The following is a 27,276-nucleotide window of genomic DNA, read 5'->3' as shown; positions in this document are numbered from 1 at the left end:
AGATTTTCTTGATGAGTTTGGACTGACACGTAAGATGTCTAATTTACAGCTAGGAGTTGTTCAATGTGCATCGATCATCTGATATTTGTGATTTTTGTTGAAATAATCAACCACCAAAAAACAATTGTGGATTATTTTCCAATGGTTTTGACAGTCGGTACCAGATTTTAATCTTTGTTTTCTATCGCATGTCATTTCAAATCTTTTTCTCATCCATCTGCGATGTGAAAAAAGTATCCCATTTTCTCAAACCCCCAAGACCATAGAAACGGCATGAATAAACATACATGCAGTTCATGTATATTTTTGTTTTCAGTCAGGTAAATACATCTTTCTCCAAGGAATGCCAAAAACCCAAGTCAATGCCAAGATTTACAAGCAAAAAGTGTGACTGGAAACTGCTTCTATCTGACCCCATTCATCTTGTGTTACTAAAAGCAAATAGACAGAAGGTGAGATCTGAGAAGAGGTTGCATTCATCATGGAAAACCCCCTAGTTTTCCTGAGACATTGCTATGCCTACATCTAGGTGTACCTTGATGTATTACCTCACTGTGTGTCACTGACATCTGCGGTAGTTTGAGAGCAGGAGTGAGAAATTGCATCCATTATCCAGACACCCCTCATGAAAGTGGTAAAATTGTGATTGACTCGACTTTGATTTGGAGACAGCCAATATTCCTGAGTGAAAATAGAAAGCTTTTTAATCCTTTTTTTTCTCTTTCTGAGATATGTTAAGTAGTGCCGTTATCCATATTGTTAAATCATTCATCATAGTATTTCAATGATCACTGTTCACTGGAATTCAAATCTTTCACTGACCAGGCATGCTTACTTGTGCAGTCACTCTGAAAGCCCTTTTATCATTATGAACAAATTATTTCAGGAATTCTTGAGATTAAGAAACACATTTTTTGCATATAAAGAATGTCAAAATTGCAAAAAATGTTGCTTCCATATATCTATATTTGGCATCATCCAACATTATTAACATTTTTCAGCTGACAGGACAGAAACTCCTTTCCTCACTTTGCAGAAATAGCACAAATTCATCAAAACATGTTGAGGTGCAACATAATGACTCTCATGTGTCCATCCTACTCTCGTGAGAGATCCCATTTCTAGGGCCTGAATCACTCGACAAAAAAAGCATCCAGATAGTAGAGGGCAGACTGATTTATTGTAGGATTCATCTCTGGCGTCATTCCTCACATAATTCTCCTTGTTGGTTTACATCTATCACAATTCTTGATCCAAGGAGGGGAGGATCGGCGGTGACAAGCAATGTATTTCAGGAATCCTATCCCATTTCCTTCATGCAATCTTAAATTGCTCTTATTGCTTAAAGGGGATGATCAAGTTCATTTTCATCTTCAAAACCATAATTCAGCTATAGATATGTTACCAGGGGATTTTTTTCCTCCTTAGAATTAGAGTGATGGAGGGAAATTGTAGTGGCCTTTAACCTTAATTGTTTGTGTTCATATTCAATCCACTAATGACAACTGCTCCTTTTTGGTCTTTATGTTGTACATATGAGCCTGTTCTTAAGTTTGAGGAAATCACACAATTTTCCAAATTTGTATAGAATTTAAAAATCTGGAAACATTATGAGAGCATATATATTTTTTTTTTTTAACCACTTAAATAAAACAAATTGTTGTTGTTAGATAGGATTGCACATTTAATAAGAAATCAACAAATCTAGGAGTGTCATGATATGTATGTTTTGATGAAGATATTTTTTCAGATAACAAGAATGAGTAAGAATGAATGATACACTTTACATCTATCATTCATGATCTTTTGCATTTTATATACATGACTCATTTTGAGTAAGCATTTCTCTGTACAGTAATTCAGCAAAGAAATCGATTTGGTCCTATATTCCATTTGTCAAAATGTATGGGGAGGTTGTTCTTCAATTAAGTTGTCACACTCTTTCCCCCCATCCAATCTTTTAACCCAGAAGGTTCAGTTTTCATTTGATACATATTTCCGATAGGAATGTTCCCGGAGCATCATGGGAGCTTGGTCTTTAAAGGGTTAAGGAATGGAGTGGGAGGTGGGGGGGGGGGGGGTGGTATGTTGTCTATACGGGGCATGCACCTGTTCTGCACATGACAACATCAATGTTTTGACCAACTAGTCACCGGCAACTAAATTTAATATCACCATCTTGAAATGCCTCCTGTACATGTTCTTAGTTTCGATTGTCGGTCTCTTATTCCTTTGCCTGCGGTCCATCTTGTGATTTGATCTGAGCGACACGAATTGAACTCTGATAACATCGTTCAAACCTTCCTGTGTTTTTATTTTAAGAGTGAGAAGAATGTTAGGTGCATGTGCAAAACGTGCAGCATCTCTCGTTTCACAATGAAACATAATTGATTACTAATTGCTTTACAGTAATCTAATAACAATGTGTCCTTTGTGTTCATATAGTTCATCTGTTGAGAGCCAGAAGGGTGTTAACTCTCTTTGAAAATATTTTTAGTGAATGCTGATGATTTCAAGTATTTGTTTGATCTGAATTTCTTTTTTGAGAGAGGATATATATTATAATTTGCAGTTCTTTCCAAGTTGGACAAATTGACCTTTTATTCATTTACGGTAGGCAAATCAATAGGAACTTCATGAATATTCCATCTTGTGCATCTTCCTGTGAGTCAAGCTTTGATTCCTCACTCATTCTGGCATGTAATATCCCAAGGTTGCTACAATCTCCATCCTGTATCTATAGGCATGCATGCATGTGCACTCTACTATAAACCGATTGTCCAATTATGAGAAGATTTATGGGGAGCAAGAAAGCGTGGTATTGGAATATGATGGTGTGTGTGTAAAATGCATCATTCATCATTCAGAGCTGCCAACTAGTACGGATTTCCCGTAATTGGTACGGAAATTAACGACCATTACGGAATGTTGTTTAAAATTACGGATTTTTAAAAAAAAATTATTTTTTTTTTTTTTTTTTTTTTTTTTTTTTTTTTTTTTTTTTTTTTTTTTTTTAATATCCCCCCCCCAACTTTTCCTGGAAGACTGTGTTGTGATGATATGAAACTCATTATTTAACAACTTTGTGTGAGTAAAATCATGTTTCTGTGCAACGTTGGCGTGCCGTTTTTATTAGAGTCATAGCGCCGCATAGGAAATTACTGATTTATACCCAAAATTACTGATTTTGAGCCTTGTGATTACTGATTTTCTGTTCTGGAGGTTGGCAGCTCTGATCATTGATGATAATGTATTAAAGATGGGTGTCTTTAACCCATTGCCTACTGGAGCCAAGTTTTGCCTGTAATAAGCATCTGGGAATAAGACAATTCAGTAATTTAATGGGTTAAAGTATGTACCGGCCACCCTTTGGCATTTTGGCTGTCAAGGAGTAACTGACAGCTCAGATGCTAAAAAGGTCAGAAGATACTTTTCTTGTATTAATAATTTCTTGTTGATTACCAGGTACTAACTTTTCATTCCCTAAATACTACAACATCTTGTACTCTTGATAATTAATCATATTTTGTAGCAGAAATCAAAGTTGTAGCTCTGTCAGTGAGTTTAAAACCTGAGCATATATATAAGCAAATCATCAAAATATTGGTATTACACACTCTTCTCCCAAGTAGATGGCCTACATGCATGGTATGAAGCAAAATTGTCAACTCCTGTTGCACGCTTGTAATTCACAGGTCACAGGTTTCATTCTACTTGACCTCGGGTGAATATCTTAAGATTTCTTGGAGTGTAAAGAGAAAAGCCAGCTGCATCAAAGTGAGTCATTCTGAGTTTCATCAGAACGTGTTGGCCATCCTTCCCATCTCCCTGGTCTTAGAAAGGGAGAGTCTTATAATGCAATGTAAAAAGAAGAAGACTTCTTCTTAGTTGTCATTAAAGTTTAGCTGTATATGGCATCCATGCATCCTCCAGAGAATATTGTAAAGCACAGAGAAAGAAATTACTTTTGGGTATTATGGGAACGTCAAGGGTCACGGAGGATATATATTCAAGATACATTCACCTTTCTGTTGTATTCCGAATTTCCACACACCTCACAAACTGGTTTGCAGTTACTCTGAGTCAATCCAATTAAGAATCCTGAATAGATTTGTGAGACAGCACAAAGTCATTGATATGATTTTCGCCTATATATATACATTTGTATATATATATGCTTGTCTGTAATTGTATGTAATTAATGCATTTCAAGAAAGGTCATGAGCTTATAAGGTGCCTAAGTACTTTGAGGTTCAAAGTCATATTAATCTTGGATACTATGCATTGATGGCATTGTATAAAGTTCTCATCTCATTCTTTTCTAAGATTCTAAAAGGCAATTGAATAGCACTATACTGAGCACATATCTAGTTCTTGACTCTATCAGTCTTTTTATTTTCAGGTTATACAAAGTTGACTTAATTTTAATGTTCTTCATATTAAAAAAGAGGGCATTATTTTTTGTCTGTGTTGTAGACTATTTTCCAAACATTTTCTGTGCTAAGACGTGGCTAACAGGAGGTCAAGAGAATCTTGAGGAGAATCAAATCCTCTGTGTAGTCCTTCTTAAGAAACTCAGTTCAGCGGAGCAATGCAAAAGCTAGGATTACCATGAAACGTGATTGAACCTCCAAAACCAGGGGGTAACAGGGGGGAGTGTGTTGGACAAAGAAGTCTTGTGGATTTGGAAGTGACCTACATGCAAGAGTCAAAACATAGCCCAAAGCTCAGCCAAAATGAAGAAAAAGCTGGAATCATACAATGCGTCCTGCATGAAATTCTGTTCTGTACTCCCATTGGCTTCATTCATTTTCTTGAATTGCTGCTTGTAATCAAAGCCAAACATGTTGCAAATGATTGTAAGGGATTTCTTTTTATTTCCCTGCTGCCAAGAAAACTAACCCGTATGGAGTTTATTGACACCAGAGTTCATGTACTTCTAGCTTACCTTTATGGTCTTTGTTCTCACAGTCATATTTCTCTCCTTTTTCCCCTCCAAGGTAAAAGTCAATTATATACAGTGTGTCAGTAGAAACTAATTGGGAAAAAGATCATGTTGAGAATGTTTAGAGTAATTCAGTACTTAAAGCATTGAAATTAATTACAAATAATCAGCAAAGTTTATTGCCTTGGAATCATATGAATTAATAATGTTTTCTGTTGGTATTTTGGGGGGTGAATTACCTATAAAAGTAAACATAGATGATATTCAGTGAGTATTTGTTTTTCGTCTAAAAGTGAGGCGATTATTATACACCTCTCTTTGATATTTAATGTTAATACCTGTAGTATAAAAGGAGTTCAGTTGTAGTATGTAAAACCGCTGATACTTACAATGACCTACCTCATATTATCAAGATAAGTATGAAAGATATATTGTAAGAACAGTTCCATTGCATCATTTTGTATAACAATTGATTATATCCTTACAGTGTTTTATGGTTATTGTTATATGGTTATCCTGGCCTTCTGTGAACATTCTTTTATTAGTTTGGCTAGGCATTGCCATGAAGTGAATTCTATAGCTGCCTGTCATGCTTTGATTTTTAATAAAGAAAATGTGAATGATTGGAATTGCCTGTCTGCAATTTGCTTTTACAGAGCTGTGATTTCTCTTCTGAATTGAACTAGAATTGGAAATGGAAGTTATGTGTATACATGTGAGGGCAGTACATAACCCCCAAATAAACCAGGTGCTACAAATAAAAGGGGCCAAAATAAGCTAGAGTAAATACTAACTCGTATTGTTGCAGTATTTAGATTGGAGATATCACAATCCATACCAGTATAGAGAGTAGAAATCAGGAGTTCATTATGTTGTTACAGTATTCAAGTAGTTATGTATCTAAGCTGAAATGGAGCAGTGCAATATCCCTTCAAGAATTAACTCAACTATTTATGATTGCATGTAAATAGGCTATGATTTTGACTTGCTGAAAGCCACAGGGGCACCACAGGGGCACTTTCAAAGTGCCCCTATACCTCTCAGAGTTTTGAGCAACAAAGTGTTATTTTTTTTCCATTGTTTGTGTTTGCTACGTGTAGTGTTCACATGATAGTGTTGCCAGTCATGTATTAATGTATTTTAGAATTAATCAGAGATTCTATTTCATTGGTTTGTCGCAAGTTCTAAAAGTGTTTAAGAACACTGAATTGTATTCTATGTTAATATCAATGATCTTTCTGACATTTAAATCAAATTCAAGCTTGTATTCGATCATGCCTTTTTAATATACAGTCATATTTAAAAGTCAGAATTTAATAATGGATGCAACTTTAAAAAGTAAATTTATTTAATATATTCCATTTGATTGATTTTGCCCTTTTTATATTTATGTCAGTAATTTTTATTGTAAATGATTAAAATTCTTTACCATAAAATGTTGGTTCAAGATAACTATTTTACATATTAATTTTTTTTTCTTTTTCAAAAGTGACTGCACCAGTTGTAGTTTTGTTAATGAGCAATACAATTGATGTCGATAAATGTCAAATATTAAACAGACATTTTCCCCATAACAACAAATCATGAGAATGACTTAACAGTGATCTATTATCCTTTTACTATCAATCAAACAAGCTATTCAGTGTGAATAGTCAAACTTTAGAAAAAGTTGGGTCAATTGAGTTGGAATATTGAACTTAAAGTGACAGATCCCCGTACATTTCAGGCAAATCATTTGATCCTTTCAGTGTATTGTATCAATGTATCTTACAGACTTTCAGAACACTGCCTTTCTCATATTTGTATAAGAAAAATACAACTATGTTAGCACTGTTCATATTGTGAGATTGTGTTGAGTAGTACTTATATTGTATACATTTTTATAGTATTCTTTGAATTTACTTTATATCACTCTTTAAGCATGTAGTAGAGTGCGTATAGATATGGGATTTGTCAATGAATGAATTACTGTGTATATATATTCATAAAAGTGGTGATTTCATTTTCATGGTAGATATCGAATAATGTGGATGAAAATCTTAGCATTTTTTATACATGTGTCTGAAGAGATTTATAGTTTTGATCATAATTGTGGTATTTTTAATGACAAGGGGAAAATCAAAGGATGGTAGTTGATGTAATGATGTGTTTTGATGGAAACGTTGATTGTTAAGCTAGCTTGTTAGCTAGTTATCATTTCTTCAAAGTAGATGATCATCGTGTATGTACCATTGTTTTATAAGTTATTGTAACATTTTTGTTGTGAACTTTTGTGATCTAGAAAATAAAACAAAACAAGTTTTTGTATAAAAAAACAGAAATGTCAATTTTCTTTGTAAAGGATTCTTTGTTGTACAACATATGCCTTGATGGCAACTGCTTTCCACCCAATACCTTACTTTAATGAAATTATTTGTCCCCCCCCCCCCCCCCCAGGCTAAACACTAAACCTTACCCTTACCCTAACCCTAAGAGTAACCTAAATCCCAATTCCGACCATTGCACCAATCATGAATCTTTGACATAAATAAAGTTTAGAGCAAGTGTTGCCAGAGTATGTCCAAGCATGAACTGTTTATTTCTCTCAACAAAACTCTGTCTCTCTCTCTCTCTCTCTCTCTTTCTATTTATCTCTCAGACTTTCTCTCTCTCTCTCCCTCTTTCTCTCTCTCTCTCTCTCTCTCTCTCTCTCTCTCTCTCTCTCTCTCTCTCTCAACTCATCAAAATGAAATAATACAAGCAGAAAACCCATAAACCTTTATGAATTTCTATATTCTCTTTATTTACTTTTTCATTCACTTTTGGACTAAACCATCAAATAATATAGTATTTACAAAAATAACCCAAAACATTCGTTCTATAAACATGACTTTTACATTTCAGCACCAATATGAAATAATGCATACAAAGTAACATAGTGCATACCTGATTATTAATTCATACAAAATGTTTCGTTTACATGATACAGTTCAAAAGATACAAAAGAAAACATATAAACTGTGTACAAAGCAAAGAAACAAGTTCATAAATATGAAAATACAATCACATCATTTAACATGTCTTTGTTTCTGAGAATACTAATTCATTCTTTACATTACAAGTGATCAATGAGTTGTTACTAGTAGAAGATAATCTTTTTCCCCCCATTTCATTATTACAAAGATTCAGAGCATTAAGAACTCCTACAAATTTCCCAAGTTAATCTTTATATTCTGTATTTGTCATCACAAATGTATTTCAATTTTTCTTCACAAACAAATCTTTCCAAATAACAATAAATGAGACCGTGGTATATGGTTTTATTTCATACATGTTTCTGCCCTCAACATCAGTTTTATGCCAAGCCTCAACTTTTATAATTGCTCATGATTAAAAAGATAATGCTTTAATTTGGTATCAAGTCCTTATAAATGTATAGGGAAATGTTCATGAGGGTATTTCAATGATTCAGCTCATGTGAGATTACTCTGGATTCTACAGATTAAGTTTGTGGGACATTGCATAATTTTCAAAAAATATTTTATAACACTAATTTTCAGAGCATAATATCAGTATTCAGACAAAACTGATTGAATCATATATCATCAATGAGAACTCTGATTTTCGATTCAAAATATCAAGAAATATTTAAAAATACATTGTGATATATTATTTTAGATATACTACATAAACATAGTTGAATGCCATTACTACAGAACTGTGTGAAGTGCAAATAAAAAAAAAACTAAAATCAAATAAATGATGTGGGACACAGTAACAACATGAGTTTACATTCACACAACATCCTTTAAAAGGGAATGTGAAATGCATATGCAAAAAAAATGGTTGGTATGATCCAAAAATAGATTCCATGAATCTTTCATCATTTCACATACTAATAGATAATGTGATATTGTATGTCAATTAGAAATTCACAGCTCAATCGGGAGATAAAAGAATAACAAATATTGGAAGAAAAAAAATGACTGAAGTACACCAGATATCTCCGCCTATTATGTATCACAAATGCTCATATGATACTATAACAGAATTAGTATAAGTATACGGTAAGTATATCGATCTATATTTACGAACATTATACTAAGTTTATAGGTGTATACCATACCTGTAAATGTGCTATCATAATGTCAATGAAGTTGAGATCATACAATGAATCACAATGCAGATTTCACTAATCCTGAATATTTTTGAAAATCTTGTATGATAAGAGATTAATAATCAATTTCTATTCAATTTTTTAATTTCATCATTTTACTACGTCATTCCAATTTTAAAAATCTGGCAATTTGTTCTAGGTGATACATATTATATCAAAGTTTGAAAGGTGTTCAACAAGTTGAGACAAATGTTCTATATATCCCATACCTATGTTCAAAATATGATTGTTCTTCTAAACCAACCTAAGTAACTTATACCACATGACCCCCCCCCCCCTCCGATATCAGTTCATATTCTTATAAGTAATACAAGGCACTTTTTCAGTCTTCCTCTTTGAATCCCCTTCCAATCCCCTCTCAGTGAAAGACAATGTAATATCCTGTAAAAGTAATAATTTAGCAGTCTCTGAGTTTGACAAAGTTCATTGCATAACAACCATAATACTGTCAAGATATGTTTCCTTGCAACAACTATGGTCTACAATCAAGACAAACGTGCATACATGCACATTTTTACAAAACCATTCAGCAACAAATTCTTTGGTTACAAGTAAACAGAAATGATAATCAACTGCTTTTTTTAATGACTTGCCCTTAACATTTACCTCAAATGATTCTTTTTAATTTTCATTTCAAACCTACCGGTAAATCATATGAATAAATACCAAAAAAAGTTGAACAGTCAGTCAAACCTAGCCTGTACCTCTGTAACAAGAACCCTTCCCAAAAATTCATTTTCCATTCATTTACATTTTGTAGGATCTCTTTAGCTTTGTTCTCACATTCATCAGTTCTAGTTATTTGAAGGGATGTTTTGGGCAAGTATGTAGTGGCCAAGCAAACTGAATTTCATCTTGGGTCTAGATATCTATGAAAGGACACACCATATTTGACTGATAAAGTATTGTGCCACTATAAAGAAAGCATCCGTGTTATCATTGATGCTTATTCCAGAATTGTTTACATTTTCCCCGTTTTTTTCATTTTATAGTGTGTCATATCTCTTTCCAAAATTTGTCAATTGAATATAATGAAAGATGTAAAATTTGATATGATAAATCATACACTACTATAATTGAAGAAAATGTTCATATGAGAAAAAAATGAATGCACGAAAAGAAGAAAAAATTCTTTTCCCTTGTCAACCTCATCAAACAATCAAATTCAACAAAGCATAATCTATCAAAGCATTTAGAACTTGTCATTTCTCACAAAAGAGCAACACAAAAAACAAATTATTTAACAATATTATATATCATTCACATTTTAAATATCTAAAAATTTCAGTTTGCTTCTTATCCTCTTACAAATCAAATTGATCATAAAATCCACCGAAATTTTAAATTACATTGATATTGAATTCAATGTTTTGACAATGAATGTGATAACATGTTATGACTGGAAGAATATATGAACATACAGTTATAAATTGTGTCATGCATTTGCCCATCCATTAGCCATAAGATGCCCTTATAAAATCTCTTACATCAGAAGGGCTTATGAGACAACCACAAAAACCACATGATATTCATGAAACAACCTTAAAAATGGTATCCATAATACTTCTGACCAAATGCAAAAGAGAAATAGAAAAAAAGGGGGGGGGGGGGGGGTGACAGGAAAGAAAAATGAAGAAAGGTAAGAATGGTAATATGAACAATACAATAGATCACTGAAGGACAGAATATATGCAATTTTAACATCTTACTTTTGTCATTTATACACTAAAGTTAGCACCATGTTTGTTTACCTAACATTTCATTAAATTTACACAATTTTCAGTAAGAGGCCACTAGCAAATGCTGTCTTACAAAATGTCATTATCAATAAGGCCAATTACATGGAGCTTTAATAAATAGCCCCTTTATAGTTCATACGGTTTTAAGAGAAAAGGAGTTGTATCAGAGAATCCTAAGTTTTTTGCCATTTCTAAGGAGATGTTGTCTAATGAATTATATAAATTATATTGACAGAAATACTTGCATTTATCATTATTTTGGGGGATAATAAACTTTGAGTTGACCACAGAACCTTAACTTCACATTAACTTGCAAGTATAGCAGATTTAAAAATGACAATGAGTTCACTTAATATTTTTTCCCACCAACATAAAACTGATCATTCTTTCCCATATTTTGTCTCTCAATAACATGTACAATGTAGCTAAACAGTTTATTCCGCAATGTACAGACTCAGACTGAAATGAACGGTAAATCATAAATAAATATATACAGATATACTGAGATATAGAATGTAATGCACACAGAACTGAATTCCTGCACGATAAGATCACCTGCAGCAATAATCAGAATAAGATATGTAGATAACTTTGACATGAGTCTTTTCTCATAGCAAAAATAATCATATTTACAGGCGACTAACAGAGGCAAGATGTAGTAATATACCAAATCATTTTTTTTTCTTACAAAATTAAGATCTGGCATATTTTTGATACATTCTGTTATATTACAAGTATGGAGAGTTAGCCAAAAATATATTTGAGATGAATTTGCATAATTGTAAAATGGCACCATTATATTTTTGGAATATCAATAGAAATTATGAACAACTACATTACCAAACCGCTCACTCATCTGGCTTCTTAAGTAAAAAAAATCAGACAAATAAATTCTGTAATCTGATCCCTTTTAATTTAGAGTTCTATTTTGTTGTATAAACAAATAGGCAATAATTTAGATTAGGTGGTAATCCGTACTACAGTAACTAAAAAAATCTATGTAGAAAAGGTATTGAGACCAACAAATTCCACCTTGAAAGCTCCCTAGCACAAATCAGTGTGAAAGATTGCTATCCAATATCTTTTCTACTTAGACCAATTTTACAGTTTCAGTTATCTTTAACGTTATCAGAAATACAGTCTAATCCATCTTAATTAGTGGTCATTGCTCTATGAAGGACACTTGTCTGTAGTGGTCATGTGTTTTGTCTCCCTCATGAAAGAAATGTGTGTTGTACTTGTAGAACCTGTCTAGAAAGGCCACCTGTCTACAGTGGTCACTATCTCTATGGGTGGCCTCAATAGACAGGTTTGATTGTATGTCAAGATTAACATTAGGAAGTTTAACTTGAAGTAAGTTTACTTTTAACAGTAAAAATGTATGAGTTGCATAGATCAAAGGAAGCCAATTACGATTTATTGAGGACTATGTATGTCATCATTTAAAGCCCTTTTTAGGCTATTGTCAATTATCATATCAACCGTACCCCCCCCCCCCTTCTCCCTCAAAAAAGTTTCTAATACTTTTCTTGCAGTGTCTTGCAGATTAGAACTGTGTCCAGTTTAGAATTGTGCCGCGGCAGCAGGTTGCATCTGAACGAAATGACCGTTCTCTACACCGGACCACGACCCTTCCTCATCACCACCACCGTTCTGGTGCTTGGCCATCGGGTTACGACTGATGACCAACTCCAGCTTGTTACCAGAGTCAGCGATGAGCGGTACTACCATGCAGCAATCAAAGTCATGGGTCCGCGTCTGGTTGATCTGTAGCAAGAAGAGAGGATTTAAAGAGACAAATTTAGTCTGAATTGTTTAATGGCTATCGTACAAACGTAAAATAAATATGTGTATGTAGTGCCCATTATATCACCGGCTGAGAGCCACTTAAGGCCCATTTGGCTCTTAGCAGATGAATTTACCAATTCAGAGTGTTTCTAATACAAGCCATTATCCAGTTAATGGCCGATAAGGGATAAATTTTGCATAATAGAAACTGACCTTTTCCGCTATTATCCGGATAATGGCCGTGAGAGCTGTGACGCCTTCACAGGCAAAATTATCCTTCTTTTAGAAGGATATTGCAGGGGAAGCTAAGCGAATAACATCAGTAGAAACTCACGCCGTTCCGATTGAGTGCATATAACGGAGAGAAACCGGCAATCGGAGTGATCACATGATCAGAATATTTTACCCAGAGGGCCATTCCATGAGAAGAAGGACATGACATCAAAAAAAGAAATGTACCTCTTATGTTAATTCTTTGATTTATCACTAACCTTATGCCATGGATGTTCATAAAACATTAGGGCCTTTCAAATTCAATACAATTTATTTTTCATTTTTGTTGATTTCCTAAGATCTCAAACCATCATCAAAAACGTACATGTGGGACTGTAGATGAAAAAAAAACAATTTATTGCAGATTACACAGGATTCTTGTAATATTTTTTCCTGAAAATTTCGCTAAATTGAAAAAGATGAATATATTTCCATATTCTAAGCCTTTTCTAAGGGGTCCTGGGATATTTAATCTATTACATAGGGGTGAAAATGGCCTCCGGACAAAATGTAACGCGAGTTACCGTAACGTGAGTTACCGACATATTTGCTTCCTGAATTTTACTAGTCCATTGTTTCTTATCTTTAATATTGTGATCTTATACTAGTAAGTCTCAACCTACTATCAATGTAGGAAAGATTTTGTCAAGATTGTCTAGTATGAGGAGACTTTGCCAAAAGAGGGTCTCATAGAATTGACCATGTCCTTTTTTTGTAACGCAAGTTACCAAAATTCAATAATCCAAGAATCTAAAAATGTTTGTTCTTCAATTTTCTTTTTTGTTTCATTCAGTTGTTCTATATCTACCCTGTCCATGTTTGAAAAAAGTATCTTGCAGATCCTAGCAGTTCTAAAGATATAGGCACATTATCGTGTCAATGTACCCATTAGGTGTAACGCGAGTTACCATGGAATGGCCCCAGATACTAAAATCCCAGGTTTACCTAGCAGTCCCACAATACTTTGCAGTGACCTTAACCACAGTCACGCTTACCGGTAGATAGAAACTGCCCATTCCCTGGTATTATATGCTATTTTCCTACTCTCCATAAAACTTGAAAGAAAGGTATACAATATGATAAAATGTACATCATTCTTCTTTTTTATGATACACCCTGTACCACGTCCATCGCGCCAAGCAATTTCAAGCCCGATTACAGCCTCCGGGGGATGCCGCTCCATTCATACCGTCCAATTTCCAGCCACTTCCAATGTTGACATTCCCTATTGATTGGTGTGAGTGGGGTGTGAGTGTGTATAATGATTGTACTATCCTTCTACTACCACCCATCACATCTCATATCATCTCATGATATTAATGAGGAGAGTTGTTTCACACAGAAGCATTATATTCTGATGCATAATCAGTAACATCCACAATTGCACTCATACAACTATGAATATTTCCCATTTTGCTATTGAATTTTTTTGACAATTTGACAATTTTGTGTAAATCAAGACCTATGAAAATTAGCACCAAGGGCAAAATGAAATTTGGAGGGGGAAAATTCATTACTTGATTCTAAAATTTCAATGGAATAGAAAGAAATTGACCATTCCATACTATTGCTCTTTGAAGTTCCAACCACCATTCTCTTTCTTAAACAAAAGAATGTTAGCAAATATACCGCCATAGTATTCTTACAAAACAGGCTGCACATGTAATGCAATCTGTCATATGATAGTTATCCACATCATGTAATACTTGATGAATGATAACCATCATTTTCTTCAAATGAAAACATTAACTATATGCACATTCTATCTCCTTGAATCGGAAAGCAAATTATTCCATCAACTATTAATGGACATTGTAAGGACATACAAGTACAAGTACACGTACAGGTATATAAAATGAAGCAGAATGCATTTCGATGTGTTTTACTTGGGACACCCTGTATGCTCCTCATCTCATCCCACATGCACACATAATAGATGCCATGGGGAAAACCCATTCTGAGATTCAGGGACTCCCACAACCACTGGCTCTGTTGATGCTTTCAATCAAGAACGATGTAAGAGGGAAGAGCGTGCAAGGCTTGAAGCAATTTACTTGCAGAATTCATTCACCTCCTATCCATCTTGTCAGCCCACTCTCACTCTCTCTCTTTCTCTCTCAGCCTCCACATCTACAGTGTATCTCTCTCTCTCTCTATCTGTGTCCCTCCTCTCTCTCTCTCTGTCTCTCTCTTCTCTCTTGCTCTCTACGTCTCTTGGTCTGGGTGTGTGATGTGTATATGTGTATGCCACTATGCCTCTCTCCCTCATTCTCTCTCTCTTGGTCTGTCTGTTGCTCGGTCTGTCGAGAGCTCTCCGTCTCTCTCTCTCTCTCTCTCTCTGCATATTTGCTAATGGTCAACAATCTTTCACTCTCTCCCTCCTTAATAATTCAATAACTCAATGCCCATTAGTTTATTTCTCTATTCTCTCTTATCATTTTCATCTTTCCTTACAGTTAGTATGAACTTACAACTTACAACTTAACAGTGCTATTTCATATAAGAGAGCAATTCACTCATTGAAATATGAACACAGGAATGGAAGAAAAAAAATCATATCACTTGTTAGTTGTTAGCATTATTACTTGTTAGCATTTATATTATTTCATAGAGTAATTGACATCAAATATGCCTTAGGGAAATTCTAAAAAGCTATCATCTCCATGAGCACACTAAAGCTCTCCTACACTACAAGTGCATTTTATTGTTTTCTTCAAAGAGACTACACGTTTGTCTTTAAATCCCTATGATATCGCTTTATTTCCATAGAAAAGAGTCCATGCTTGTTCAATCATCATTAGTGTCATCATGTTTCTCTCCCTTTCCTCTCTCCGCCATTCCCCTCCCTTCCTCCAACCCCCTCCCCCCCCCCCCCCCTTCTCTGAATCTGTTTGTACATATGTCTTTCTCTGTCTCTTTCTATCTTCATCAAATGGCCCAAACAGTGAGTGTTAACACACATGAGCTAAATAAAAAAGATCTGCATTGCAGTTTTTAGCATGCTGGCTGTGTGGATTTCAGACCAGTGAGACTCATGTTCAGCCAGCCTTACTAGGCTTAGCATTCATCTGTCACCAGGTTCATGGATGTCAGTATGTTGTGATAGGATTTATGTTGTACAAACATCCTGACACCTATCAAACTCTACACTGGTAAATGATTTTATTATAGTGCAACTGCTATCACTTCAATATCATATGACAGGTTTCACTCATGCTCACAGTTTGTATATTATTTTTACAAAAATTTCTGACTTGTATTCAATTAAAGATCGATCAATCAATCTTATTTACTGGGTGTAAGCCACAAATATGTTTAATAATTGAAATTTCTCCCAGGAAGCATTACATTTCTAATGAGTTTGTATATTGTTTGTCTATTATGTAAATCTTATTTTTAACTTTCTTCTCCGTGAATACAAATTTATTGTATTTCTTCTATAAATATTATTCAGTACAACATCAATGAGACTGTCAAATGCATATTTTCAAAGACCATCCTCACAGAAAAAATTCAATAACATTCACTGCTAGTTCAGGCTTTTCCTCACTATTGAAATCCCACTCTTTTAATACTGGATTAATCGCATTTCCTCCTCACACTCTAATCAAGTTATAGTTTTTTGACGTTTTTGAAACCACTGAAGGGGAAGTAATAACAAGATCTTTCTCTCACTCACAAACACAGGTCCTTCACAAAGTGGAAGTAAGCAACACAATCTATTGTTGCACCATTCCAGGCATGCAGTTGCTAATGGCAACAGTTGCCGTGGGAGGGACAGATGAAACGCTGACGATCTGACCATTCATAATTTGTTTACAACAAAACAAGGTCATTTATTACTCTACTATAAATTGCTACAATTGTCAACAGAGTGGAGTAATCTGTATTGAACACTGCTGTGAAGCTCAAACACTGGCAATCCTTTCATACCCTTCATTCAATTTGAATACTGTAGGGTAGTCCGGTACAGGCAAAATATTCAAGTGAAGTTCATAAATTACACTCCTACTGACGGAGAGGGTTTGAAAAACATCCTCTATGAGAAGAATTATACAGGTAATGAATTGTTTATCAAAACATATTTCAGTCACATACCATTCATGTCACTATGACAGCAGCTTTGACCTTAAGGTCAAGTGATCTAGGGACTCGTAGTTTATTGCATGAATAATGAATTACTTGTTCAATTCTAAGATGCGGCACTTGGACTGTTTGGTTTGTCATACATTCATACATTTAATCATCAGCACCTGCATTTTCATATATAATAACTACACTATACTATCATACCTCTTTCCTGCCATAATATTATTTATTCTATTTGTTCAGTGATAACAATACAATAAGATTAAATCAAGATTATTTTTTTTTGTCAAAGCCACAGTCATTATCATTATAATCATCATCATCATCATCATCATCATCATCACCATTACCGGCATCACCTTTATGTCGATACCATCATCATCAAGTTATAATCTTCATCAAGTCATCATCATCATCATTGCCATCCTTCTTCATCATTATCAATGTCATCATTAACAAAGTCCAAGTATTCCTGTGGTAAATCAATGAAGAAGAAAAAACTTTTTTTTTAAATTAAAAAGCTTGTCTTTTAAAGGCAAATAGAATGAAATAGAAGGAAATAAATGGTCGACTCACCTGGAGTATCCTATCAAAAGGCTTGACATTGCCACTGCGTGAAGCTGGTCCACCAGGTCTCACAGTGTTCACAAACACACCCTTGTCTGATATGCCATCGGACACACTGAATCCAAAGTCCTCTACATCACTGTCCTTCTTCAGAGACACCTTGTGGAGCTCCACCGGTGCAGGGTTCGGTGCCTCCGATACCGTAGACTCATCTCCCAGGTGTGAGGCATCGTTCTGATTCATGACGTTCTGATGCGTGGTGTTCACACTCTCACTCTTGGAGCTGAAGCTCTCAAACTGGTTGTATCCACCCCCACCCCCACCCGTAGGAGCATGGGGCGGTAGAGTGTAGCTATGAGAGGAGTCACTGTACATCTGAAGAGAGCTCGTGCTTGGTTTACGTCCCCCGACCGTGCCCGGTTGGTTGAGATAGTAGCCATGACCGACGCTACCGGCCCGTCGCATCTCGCTCGACGTGAACTGATCGGTGTTGAGGAAACTAGCTTCCAGTTGACGTAGAAACTCTCTGTGCTTGGCGATCTGTGCTTCGTGAGGATGGTAACTATGCTGAGAGTGGGCGTAACTGTCGTCTTGATCTGAGCTCAGGATGTCGACTGGATATGATCCATTGGCACCATTGACGAAAGCCCTTCGCCGCTCATCAAGCTCATCTTCACTGGCATCATTGGGTGACGTGGAGTGTGACGAGTTGTGCACCCTCCTAGGGCGGTTGCTTCGTCTTGAAGGAGACATGCTGCTGCGTCGGGAGCGGCTGGTCTTCGGGGAGTGGGAACGAGAGTGATGCGTGTGGTTGCTATGGTAACCGGTATCCATACCCGAGCCTTCCCATGAGTCTCCATTGGTCTGGATCATGACCGGCGTTGCGATGTGGTCTGCGTCGTAGTGTGTAGCTACTCTACTAAACCTACTAGGGCTCTGGCTTCTTGATGATGGTTTGTTGCCCTGAAAATAAAAACAAATTTCACAATATATTCTCAGACAACCACACACAAAAACTGGAATGTGATGGAATGAATGTGAATGTCACTGTTATAAGAAGTAGAACATTCATGTGACACATGAACAATAGCTAACCGAATTAAAAAAAGAAAATAAATATGTGTCCTTAGATACAACGAGAAAAGAAAATGTCAAGAATTTTCCTCTGTAAGATTGATTTGACACAAATACCCCTAACTTCAACAAATAATAAAGGTTAAACATTGAAAATACGGCTATAATATCTTTCTCATAAGTTTCCTATAAATAGGCAAGATAACAATGTTTTAACAACATTCATTTCTTCTTTTGTTGAATACTTGCAAATGAGGGCTCAAAACTTCTTGCATCGACCCATACAACCTCGTTCTTCGCTACAAACCTCACATTCACACAGACCCAACATTATAATCATGAGATCATCTCACCTGGTCATGTCCCCGGTGCTTCTCCTTCTTGCTGATCTTGAGGACCACCGTGTCTCCAGCAGACTGCAGGAGACGGATAGCTTCAGACAGTGTCTTGCCCTTCAGCGAGACACCATTGATGGCTAGTAGACGGTCGCCCAAGTGGATAGCACCAGTCCTGAAAAATAATAAAGAAGAAAGAAAAAAAAAGGATTCCATGGGCACGTTCTATAGACTTGATTCATAATAACAATTGATTTAGTACTATTATTAATTTTTTTGAAGTATGACAAATGAAACAACTACATCAGATTTAACACAATCCCTGCTGCTAATATTAAAGGTAAGAACACTTAAATGTGAATGTACTTTAAATATTGGGCAACTCAGTAATATGGGGAACTCATTAAAATTATTCATGAAGATTTTGTATGCAAAACAAATCTTTTTTTTATCATGTTCTTTTAATCCAAAATAGTCATATATATTGATTCTTCATCTAGTGACAAATGGAATTCTCTTTGCACAGTAACTTAATATGCAAAAGATAACAAAAAACTTACCTCTCAGCTAGACCATTCTCTGTGAGTCCAGAGATAATTACAGGATCAAAGGGTTCTTCCGTTCCTGAGATTGTGATACCCAGCGGACCACCATGTCTGACTAGCTCCACCGAGTAGGATATTGCACCGCTTACATCAGGCTCATCTGGGCAACAAAAAGAGAATAAACAGCAACCTTAGATGAACTCTATCAATCTGCTAAACATGTCTAGGTAATGATTCTTGCAATAACAATGATATTAGTTATAGAAATTATTTCTCAAGGTGCTTACAAACATGATCTGATAAACAGTGAACTTTAACTCGCCAAATAATCTTACATACAACCCTATAAATATTCCTCTATCATAACATACAATGTGTAATAGAGTCATGTTTGAAAATACAATGGGTAGCACATAATGGGATCCATTAATTTTCAATCAGAAAAACTGACCCTATAAGCCTTGACATAACGACCTTGTACATATCAGATTCTAGCCCGACAGATCATATACTGTTACCGAGCATAAATTGAACCCCAATCCAGTTTTCAAGGAGGAAAGCCTGCTCGTCTTCTTACCTGAATAAGCCTCATTCTTCTTGACCTTGAGTTTGACGATTTCATCTGCCTGAGCCAATAGATGCATGGCTTCTTCTACTGTAATACTGTCTAAATGGATGTCATCTATGGCAAGAACTTGATCACCTGGTTCTAACGTACCACTCCTAGAATGTCATGTAAGAAAATCATCATATCAATACCAACAAGGCCAACACCAGACCAACAACCGACCGAACAAAAAAAGTTGGATTACCCCTATGGCAAAACATAATTCAGTTTGGAGTGGGTGTGGAGTCAGTTTGACAGTGTGACTGAGGTATTAAAAGGAATTGAATGTTCTTCTGTGAATTGAAGACTAACATGCAGGTGAAAATATTATTTTCATCTCTAATCATCAACCAAATTCATCCTTAGTGACATTTCTACTAACATTTTATTACATAACATAACATTTGCTAAGAATTTTCATTTTTCTGTCAAGTATAAAATGTGTCCATGTTTTTACAAGATTCAAATAAAAAGAAAACATCTCTTTTTCATTACCTGTTTGCTACACTGCCCTTCTTCACTGTTGATATAAGAAGCCCATCACCTAGCCTTCTGTGTTTAAGACCTGAAATATAGAAGAAATCAAACATATAATCAAACACAATAATTTGAATTGTCTTAAAATGAACTAGCAGAATCAATTTCCTACAGTTGTTAGTTCACCACACGCACACACAAAAAGATATCACTCTTAAAACTGCTGTATGGGTGACATAGGTATTGATATGTTACTAACTTGAGTTTGACAGAATTCATAAAGTCAATACTGTATGTAATTTTCATCAAACAATATAGAGTGCTTCTAATTAATGCAGGTTTTCATTAAATGTGAACCAATATTTTGCATCCTTCTTACACATTCATAACAAAATAGGCTCAGTTCTACCAATGAACACCAGATAAAGGAAAGTATGACTTACTTGTAAGTGTTATACCAAGACCCATCTCACTGACAGGTAACTTGACATTGAAGACACCACTGCTAGGTACAACAGACTCTGTAAACATAGGGGGAATTGTAAAAGGTTACAGGTTATAGCCATACAGCTTCAAATTGTGTTGTTAGATCCATTCTAGGACTTATATATATATATATATATAATATAATTTGAAATATACACAAAGAATTATATTGAAGATATTTCCCCTGATTATGGATTGAATTTTGATTCACAAATTAATTTTAGATTAAATGACATTTTTGCTTCCACTGACACTTGTTGAAATTTCTTTAAATTAATACATATCAATGTTATTGCATAACTTTTCATGGCTAATGATCTCATTCAACTTAGATTGAAGTGAGTTACACTGAAATTCAGACATACTAACAAATTTCTTACCTGCAATATCAAACTCTATTTCCAATGTGACCTGTGGTGCACTTTCCCTCAAGATATGATTAGCTTCGTCTGCTGTCATATCTTCTGTGTAGCTACCATTGATAGCAATCAAACGGTCACCAGGCTGCATTACACCACTCCTATAAGGCACAGAATATAAGAGCATCAGGATATCGTCATCAAGGCTTTTACCTGATCAAACTCATGTTGCTCAAATTATAATACATTACTGTAAGTATAAAAGATCTAATTGAAAGTAGAGGATTTACTGTACTGTCATAAATTCAAATATACTGAAAAATTAGAAATGATTTGTACTTATCTTGTTGCCTCAGCACATGCTACCTGCACTACTGAATCATAAAAGCGCTAGAAAATCAACTGGATAAAAAATGTACTTGGAAACATTATTGAATATTGCTAGATAATTTCAGATTATGCAGCAATTGTCCAATCAGCTCTTCCCATTTCCCAGGTGAAGACAATGTCTGCAGCTCCCCTTTCTGTCTTCCAAAAGAAGTATCAAAAGAAGGGATAAAACTGCCTCTCTTTCATTTAAAGCCTATCTGCACTAATTTGGCCAGGAGGAATTAGACATCCTTGCGGGGTCACTGACAGGTGGTTATCTCACCAAATCCGCTCTCAATTAACATAAGAAAAAGGGGATCATGGGGGACCAACGGGTACGGCTTAGGAATTGTTTGCTATAAAGAGGGCGCAAGTAGCAACAAGTAGTGGAGTCCCGCTTTCGGCAGAGCTGGACTTACTTTTCAGCCTTTCCTCCTGGTTCTACGAATCCAACGACAGCAGGAGAGCCTAGGATCTCTGTAGCAAAGACACCACTCTGTAGCTGTATACCGTAGTCACCTGTCCTTGAGTATAGGGTTACATCAACAGAGTCTGTGTGGCATACTTGGGGTGATGATAGGCCATTGATGGTTGATGCAAGGGATACTGTGAGGACACAAGAAAGTGGAATAGATTAGAATGATGAAGATAAACGGCTGTGATTTGTATCATACCTACAGCATTGATGTGTGATTTATGGACTCTGGCATTGGAAAGACAAATATATTCATGAAACATAGGCTTAATTTAAAAAAAGTGGTATAGATTTTGTGGTTTCAAAAGATGGCACAATCTGTATTCATATTTTCCATTTAACCAGTGTACTTGGTAGAAAAAATTCTTTGAAGTCAAAATAAGAATACAATATTCGGCAGCTTCTGTCCTTTTGAAAGGTACATTTTTTTTTTAACTGCTTTGATTCACAAGATCGCTTTAATGATTTCTTAAGACTTCTTATTTGACTAAAACATTAAAACGTTAATTTGAAAATGAACTAAGTCAGATGTTCCTGTTGATATTTTGATGACTTTCAAAGAAATGTGTCTGTTAAAAAAAATCACTTTCATGGCTGAAAATCTGTTTTCACTTGCACAACGTAATATGAATGACATGTTGGGGTTCTGTTAAACTTACACATCGATCCTGTCTTATGTCCCTTCGATCTGAGTTTACGTGCCAAGGTACTGCTCTGTTGCCTTGTGTTCTGAGAGTTCATTGTTCCTACCCTAGACAGGCTACTATGGCTATACCCTGGCATCAAGGGGGTTGTTGATCGTGATGGTTGACCTAGGATTAAAAGGGGGAAAGTGTATCATTAGATGACATCAATAATTTGAAGCAATTTATGAAATTACAATGTTAAAGATAACCAACATGTCCTATAAGATCAATTTAATTCATTGCTAGAAGCTTTTTGTATAAGAAAAGAATAGCTGAACTAAAATGGGAACACAAGTCATGGAATTTGTTCAACGTGGTCATAAAATTGACACAGATGTTGTTGGTATGTTGATTAAGAAACAGGCCTTTCATGCTTCTGTATGCAACATTCGATAAATGGGCTTTCAAACTTATTCAAGATTTTGTCATATCATAAAATCAATACTATCACTTCACTGCTTATTTCAAAGTAAGAATATTCATCATCATTATTGTTGATATCACCATCATCTTCTTCGCTCTAATCCTTCTCCTCCTCCTCCTATTCCTCATCATCATCCTTATCATCATTACTATCATCATCATCATCACTAATACAGCATCATTTTGATAGCACATTTCCTGAGACCTACCTCCCAATTTCTGCATATCTCTCGAGTAGGTCAATCTAGGGGTCATCTGACTGACCGGTAGTATCTCTAGCTTGACCTGCTCTGTACCGGACGCTAAAAGCTTCATGGCTTCGGCTACACCCATGTGAGTAGTGGTCAATCCGTCAATGGTCAATATCTCATCACCAATATGAAGGGCACCACATCTGATAAATAAAAACATTATTCCATGTTGATATCCTCTGACATTTCAACTTGGTCAGCTTGATTTTATCAGAGAAAAACAATCTGGCTATCAAAATACATGAGAACCTGATATGGGCCATTATGGTGGCAATTTCACAAAGCTGGACCAATTATACAATTTGTGAAATTCTCATTTTATGGTACACTGAAATGGAAGATCAAAACATTCTACTCCTGTATGTGTAGCAAGTTAGTTTGCTGCCCTCTAGAGTAGAAATTCCATGTACATGTATGAAATTACAAAAGGATAGAATGGTAAAGTGTATAAAATATGATTTCACAAGCACTGTGGAATAGAAAAGGAAAAAGGAATAAATTACTCTGTATTATTGTTCATTTTGCACATAGAATTAAACACCATAGATCAATGCAAGTGACCTTTCTCTGAACTTGCTTTTCAACACTCTCTGACCACTAATCTCTCATCAGTTTCATTCTGCTTTTTGAAAGTATGGTGGTAGATGTCACAGCTTGAAAGTCAATTACAGGAATAAGTCAAATGTCCATTTCATGTCAGTTTCAGATGGAACAACTGCCTCACATTGTTATCTTGTAGATATCACCTCAACTTAATTAAACTGAAATAACTTGAGTGTTGTTTACTTCCTGAGGTAAGGTACACAAGTAGATTTCAAGCACCAGCTGTGTATAACATTCCTCTTTGTTGTTTTTTGTTTTCCTGTTTGATGTAGAACCATTACCTAAGTCGCTACAGCCCACTGTTGGTCATGCCGGCTTTTGGTTTTGAAAGTCGTCTGTCTTGTTGACTGTCAGTCTACTTATTAGTACTGGAAAGTCCTCCAATATTCTTAATTTGATTCAGAACTATTGGCTTAGACCCAAACCAAGGTCTGCACCCTAAAGGACTTACCTATCTGCTATACTGGCAGGCTTCAGGTTGTCTATGATTATTACTGCCTTTCCATTCCTTGGAATTGAGCTTAGTCCCACACCTAGATGTGCACCAGGGGTTTTGGAGACCTCTACCAGTAATGGACCTGTGGCATTCTTCACTGCCTCTGTAAAGTATGCATAAAAAGAAAGCAAAATTTATTACGATAGCAAGGATATTTGAATAACCTGGAGCAAGGTTGGTTGAAGAAGAAAAAGAAGTGAAAAGAAAGGATGAAAAAAAATGCTTTTGAAGACAAATATTAAGCTGCACATCAATTTCACTAAAAGAAGTGTGTTAAATGTATAGATATTTACACATAAATGCTGAAGAAATGAAACAATTACATATTAAAAAATAAGTAGAAAGAAAGGATGAAAATGAGAAAATACAAATAAAGGGATGAAGATGCTGTTGGATTTTAACTATTTGGTGGGAAAGAAGAGGGAAAATGGATAATACTTTTTGTAAAGACATGAACTATTCTGCACATCAAATATATTTCACTAAACAAAATATGTGAAATGTAAAGATATCTATTAAAAACATTAGATATGAAAGTAAATTTTAGATAAATATTTTTAGAAATATTCCAAGCCAGGCTTTTGAAATTAAAAACATATTTTGAACAAAATGCAAACACTTTTTAAAAGCAATAATGAGAATAGTACCCATGTAAAAATGTGGCAGTGGAAAGAAAGAATTTGTCATATTTGAACACAAAATAAAGAATAAAAATCACATTGTTTAGATGTCAATGACTGAAAACACAAAGAAAAAACAACCATATCCAGGCCATCAATACTGTTAGTAAAAGTTTTCTCTTTGAAAAGACTGTAAACAGTGCAGAGAGACAAAAAGGAAAAAAAGAATGACCCATATTCAAAAATTAAAAAAAAAGATTGATAGAGTCATCATAGAGCATCTGTGATCAACTTATCTTCAGAGAGATCCATGATTACAGCAAGCTTATAATTCATAGTCACTTTATTCTTGACCTGCTAAACAGTTACTACTATTTGAATAACTTAATACAACTGCTAATCTCTAAATTAATCCTACATTATGAACTATTTCCTTTACGATAACCCACATCAAGCTCCCTGTGACCATACACAATCCCTCTGAAAATATGGTCATAAAGAAATATGAGCGTTTGACACACCATCAGAGATATTAGACTCATTAGCTTTAGATAACGGTGATCTATGAAATTAAAATCAGATCCTGCACTAAATTAAGTTGCAATATGCGATACAGTGGAAATATTAATAATCTCACTTCAACTGATAGAGAATAAAGATATGAATTTGCTTATTTCAATATTAAGGACATGTTTCCCTGTCCTAATTATCTGTTTTAATGAATTCCTGGGATTATTTAAAGTTTACAACAAAAGTAATAAGCAGTTAAGGGAATATACTGCTTTCGAAATACCGGTAGTAGTATATTTCTTTATCCGCCTCAGATAAAGAGCATAATATTCCCCTGCATGTAACATTGCAACAAGTATCGTGGGCAACTTGAATTATGACAATAGGAATGTAACATCCTTTATTAGGTATTCTTGAGCATTTTTAAACTGGTATATATATATATATATATGATACTTAAAAAATACTGACTTCCAAAATCACAGACTGCTACACTACATGTGATTTGCATGATCCTGTCTAAATTCTCTAGTTCACTTTAAATATGAAAATATAGCTGAACTTTCAGCTCAGGCTGTTAAAATGGTCTACAGCAATCTAGTAACCATATCTCAAGGCCAGTTTTACACTTTTGGAGGCTGTTCCTTTCTACGTCACATGGGTGCAAGGAGTGACAAGTCATATGCCATACTGAGATCAGTTAAAAAAGTTCCTATCTACAAATCTTTCTTCCTTTTGCCATTTACCAGGTACTTCTCAACCATGATGAAGTCCCTCAAATGATTAAAAGATCTATATCAAGGGCTAGGAATAGTTCAAAGTTTGTACAATGTTATCAGGGGAGATGAAAAGACAAGTTAATGACAATCTATCACAAAATGGAAGTCATAATTTCCCCCAATCAATTTTGAAAGACCCTGACTCATCAATAGTTTGAGCTAAATTCAATTTAGTTTTCAGTTCTACTCCTTTAAGCACTAGTTCTGACATTCAGTCTCTTAAGAAGCTGAGAAGCTTTCTTCTGAAATGGTTCTAAATTTCAAAATGTATTATTATCATTCTTTTTTTACATAAATTGTAAGTTTTACCATTTAGTTAAAAACCATCAAGGTAATGGAGTGAAGTGGTCCTGGATTCTTGTAATGGTGGTAAAAAAATTAAACATGTAACTTCTTACAATTGTCTAAGCAATAGCTTCCACTGACTTAAATTTCACTCAACAAAAGTAAGCATTTAGTGACTACAAAATAATGGAATACAAGATAATTAGAATGTATCTACTACATCCTTGTGATATAGCCACCTATCGTGTAAAACCCAAAGAAACCGGACGGTCTCGTTCTAGCCTAGGTGAAAGCATGATGAATGATTGGCCAATTTGTATCAATTTCCATTTATAATGA

The 27,276-nt window shown here is 35.1% G+C and overlaps 1 protein-coding gene across 4 annotated transcripts in view; it reads right to left on the bottom strand.

Annotated features, from left to right (window-relative positions):
- Positions 1-9,450: 9,450 nt before the first annotated feature.
- LOC585832 (glutamate receptor-interacting protein 2) overlaps positions 9,451-27,276 on the bottom strand; it is a 56,236-nt gene continuing 38,410 nt past the window's right edge. For all 4 annotated transcript variants that reach the window (XM_030997889.1, XM_030997882.1, XM_030997879.1 and 1 more), the window contains 12 exons: positions 24,699-24,846; positions 23,603-23,787; positions 22,944-23,096; positions 22,229-22,415; positions 21,462-21,601; positions 21,039-21,116; positions 20,614-20,683; positions 20,089-20,234; positions 19,527-19,671; positions 18,985-19,141; positions 17,567-18,520; positions 9,451-12,607 (listed from right to left, as the gene is read on the bottom strand). In XM_030997889.1, coding sequence (XP_030853749.1) covers positions 12,404-12,607; positions 17,567-18,520; positions 18,985-19,141; positions 19,527-19,671; positions 20,089-20,234; positions 20,614-20,683; positions 21,039-21,116; positions 21,462-21,601; positions 22,229-22,415; positions 22,944-23,096; positions 23,603-23,787; positions 24,699-24,846 — 2,567 coding nt within the window. In that variant the 3' untranslated portion in view covers positions 9,451-12,403. The remainder of the gene's footprint in view (positions 12,608-17,566; positions 18,521-18,984; positions 19,142-19,526; positions 19,672-20,088; positions 20,235-20,613; positions 20,684-21,038; positions 21,117-21,461; positions 21,602-22,228; positions 22,416-22,943; positions 23,097-23,602; positions 23,788-24,698; positions 24,847-27,276) is intronic.

This window comes from Strongylocentrotus purpuratus, unplaced genomic scaffold (genome assembly GCF_000002235.5).
Source record: "Strongylocentrotus purpuratus isolate Spur 01 unplaced genomic scaffold, Spur_5.0 spur5_contig_858, whole genome shotgun sequence".
In the NCBI taxonomy this organism is placed as follows: domain Eukaryota; kingdom Metazoa; phylum Echinodermata; class Echinoidea; order Camarodonta; family Strongylocentrotidae; genus Strongylocentrotus; species Strongylocentrotus purpuratus.
This window is presented reverse-complemented; position numbering and strand designations above follow the sequence as displayed.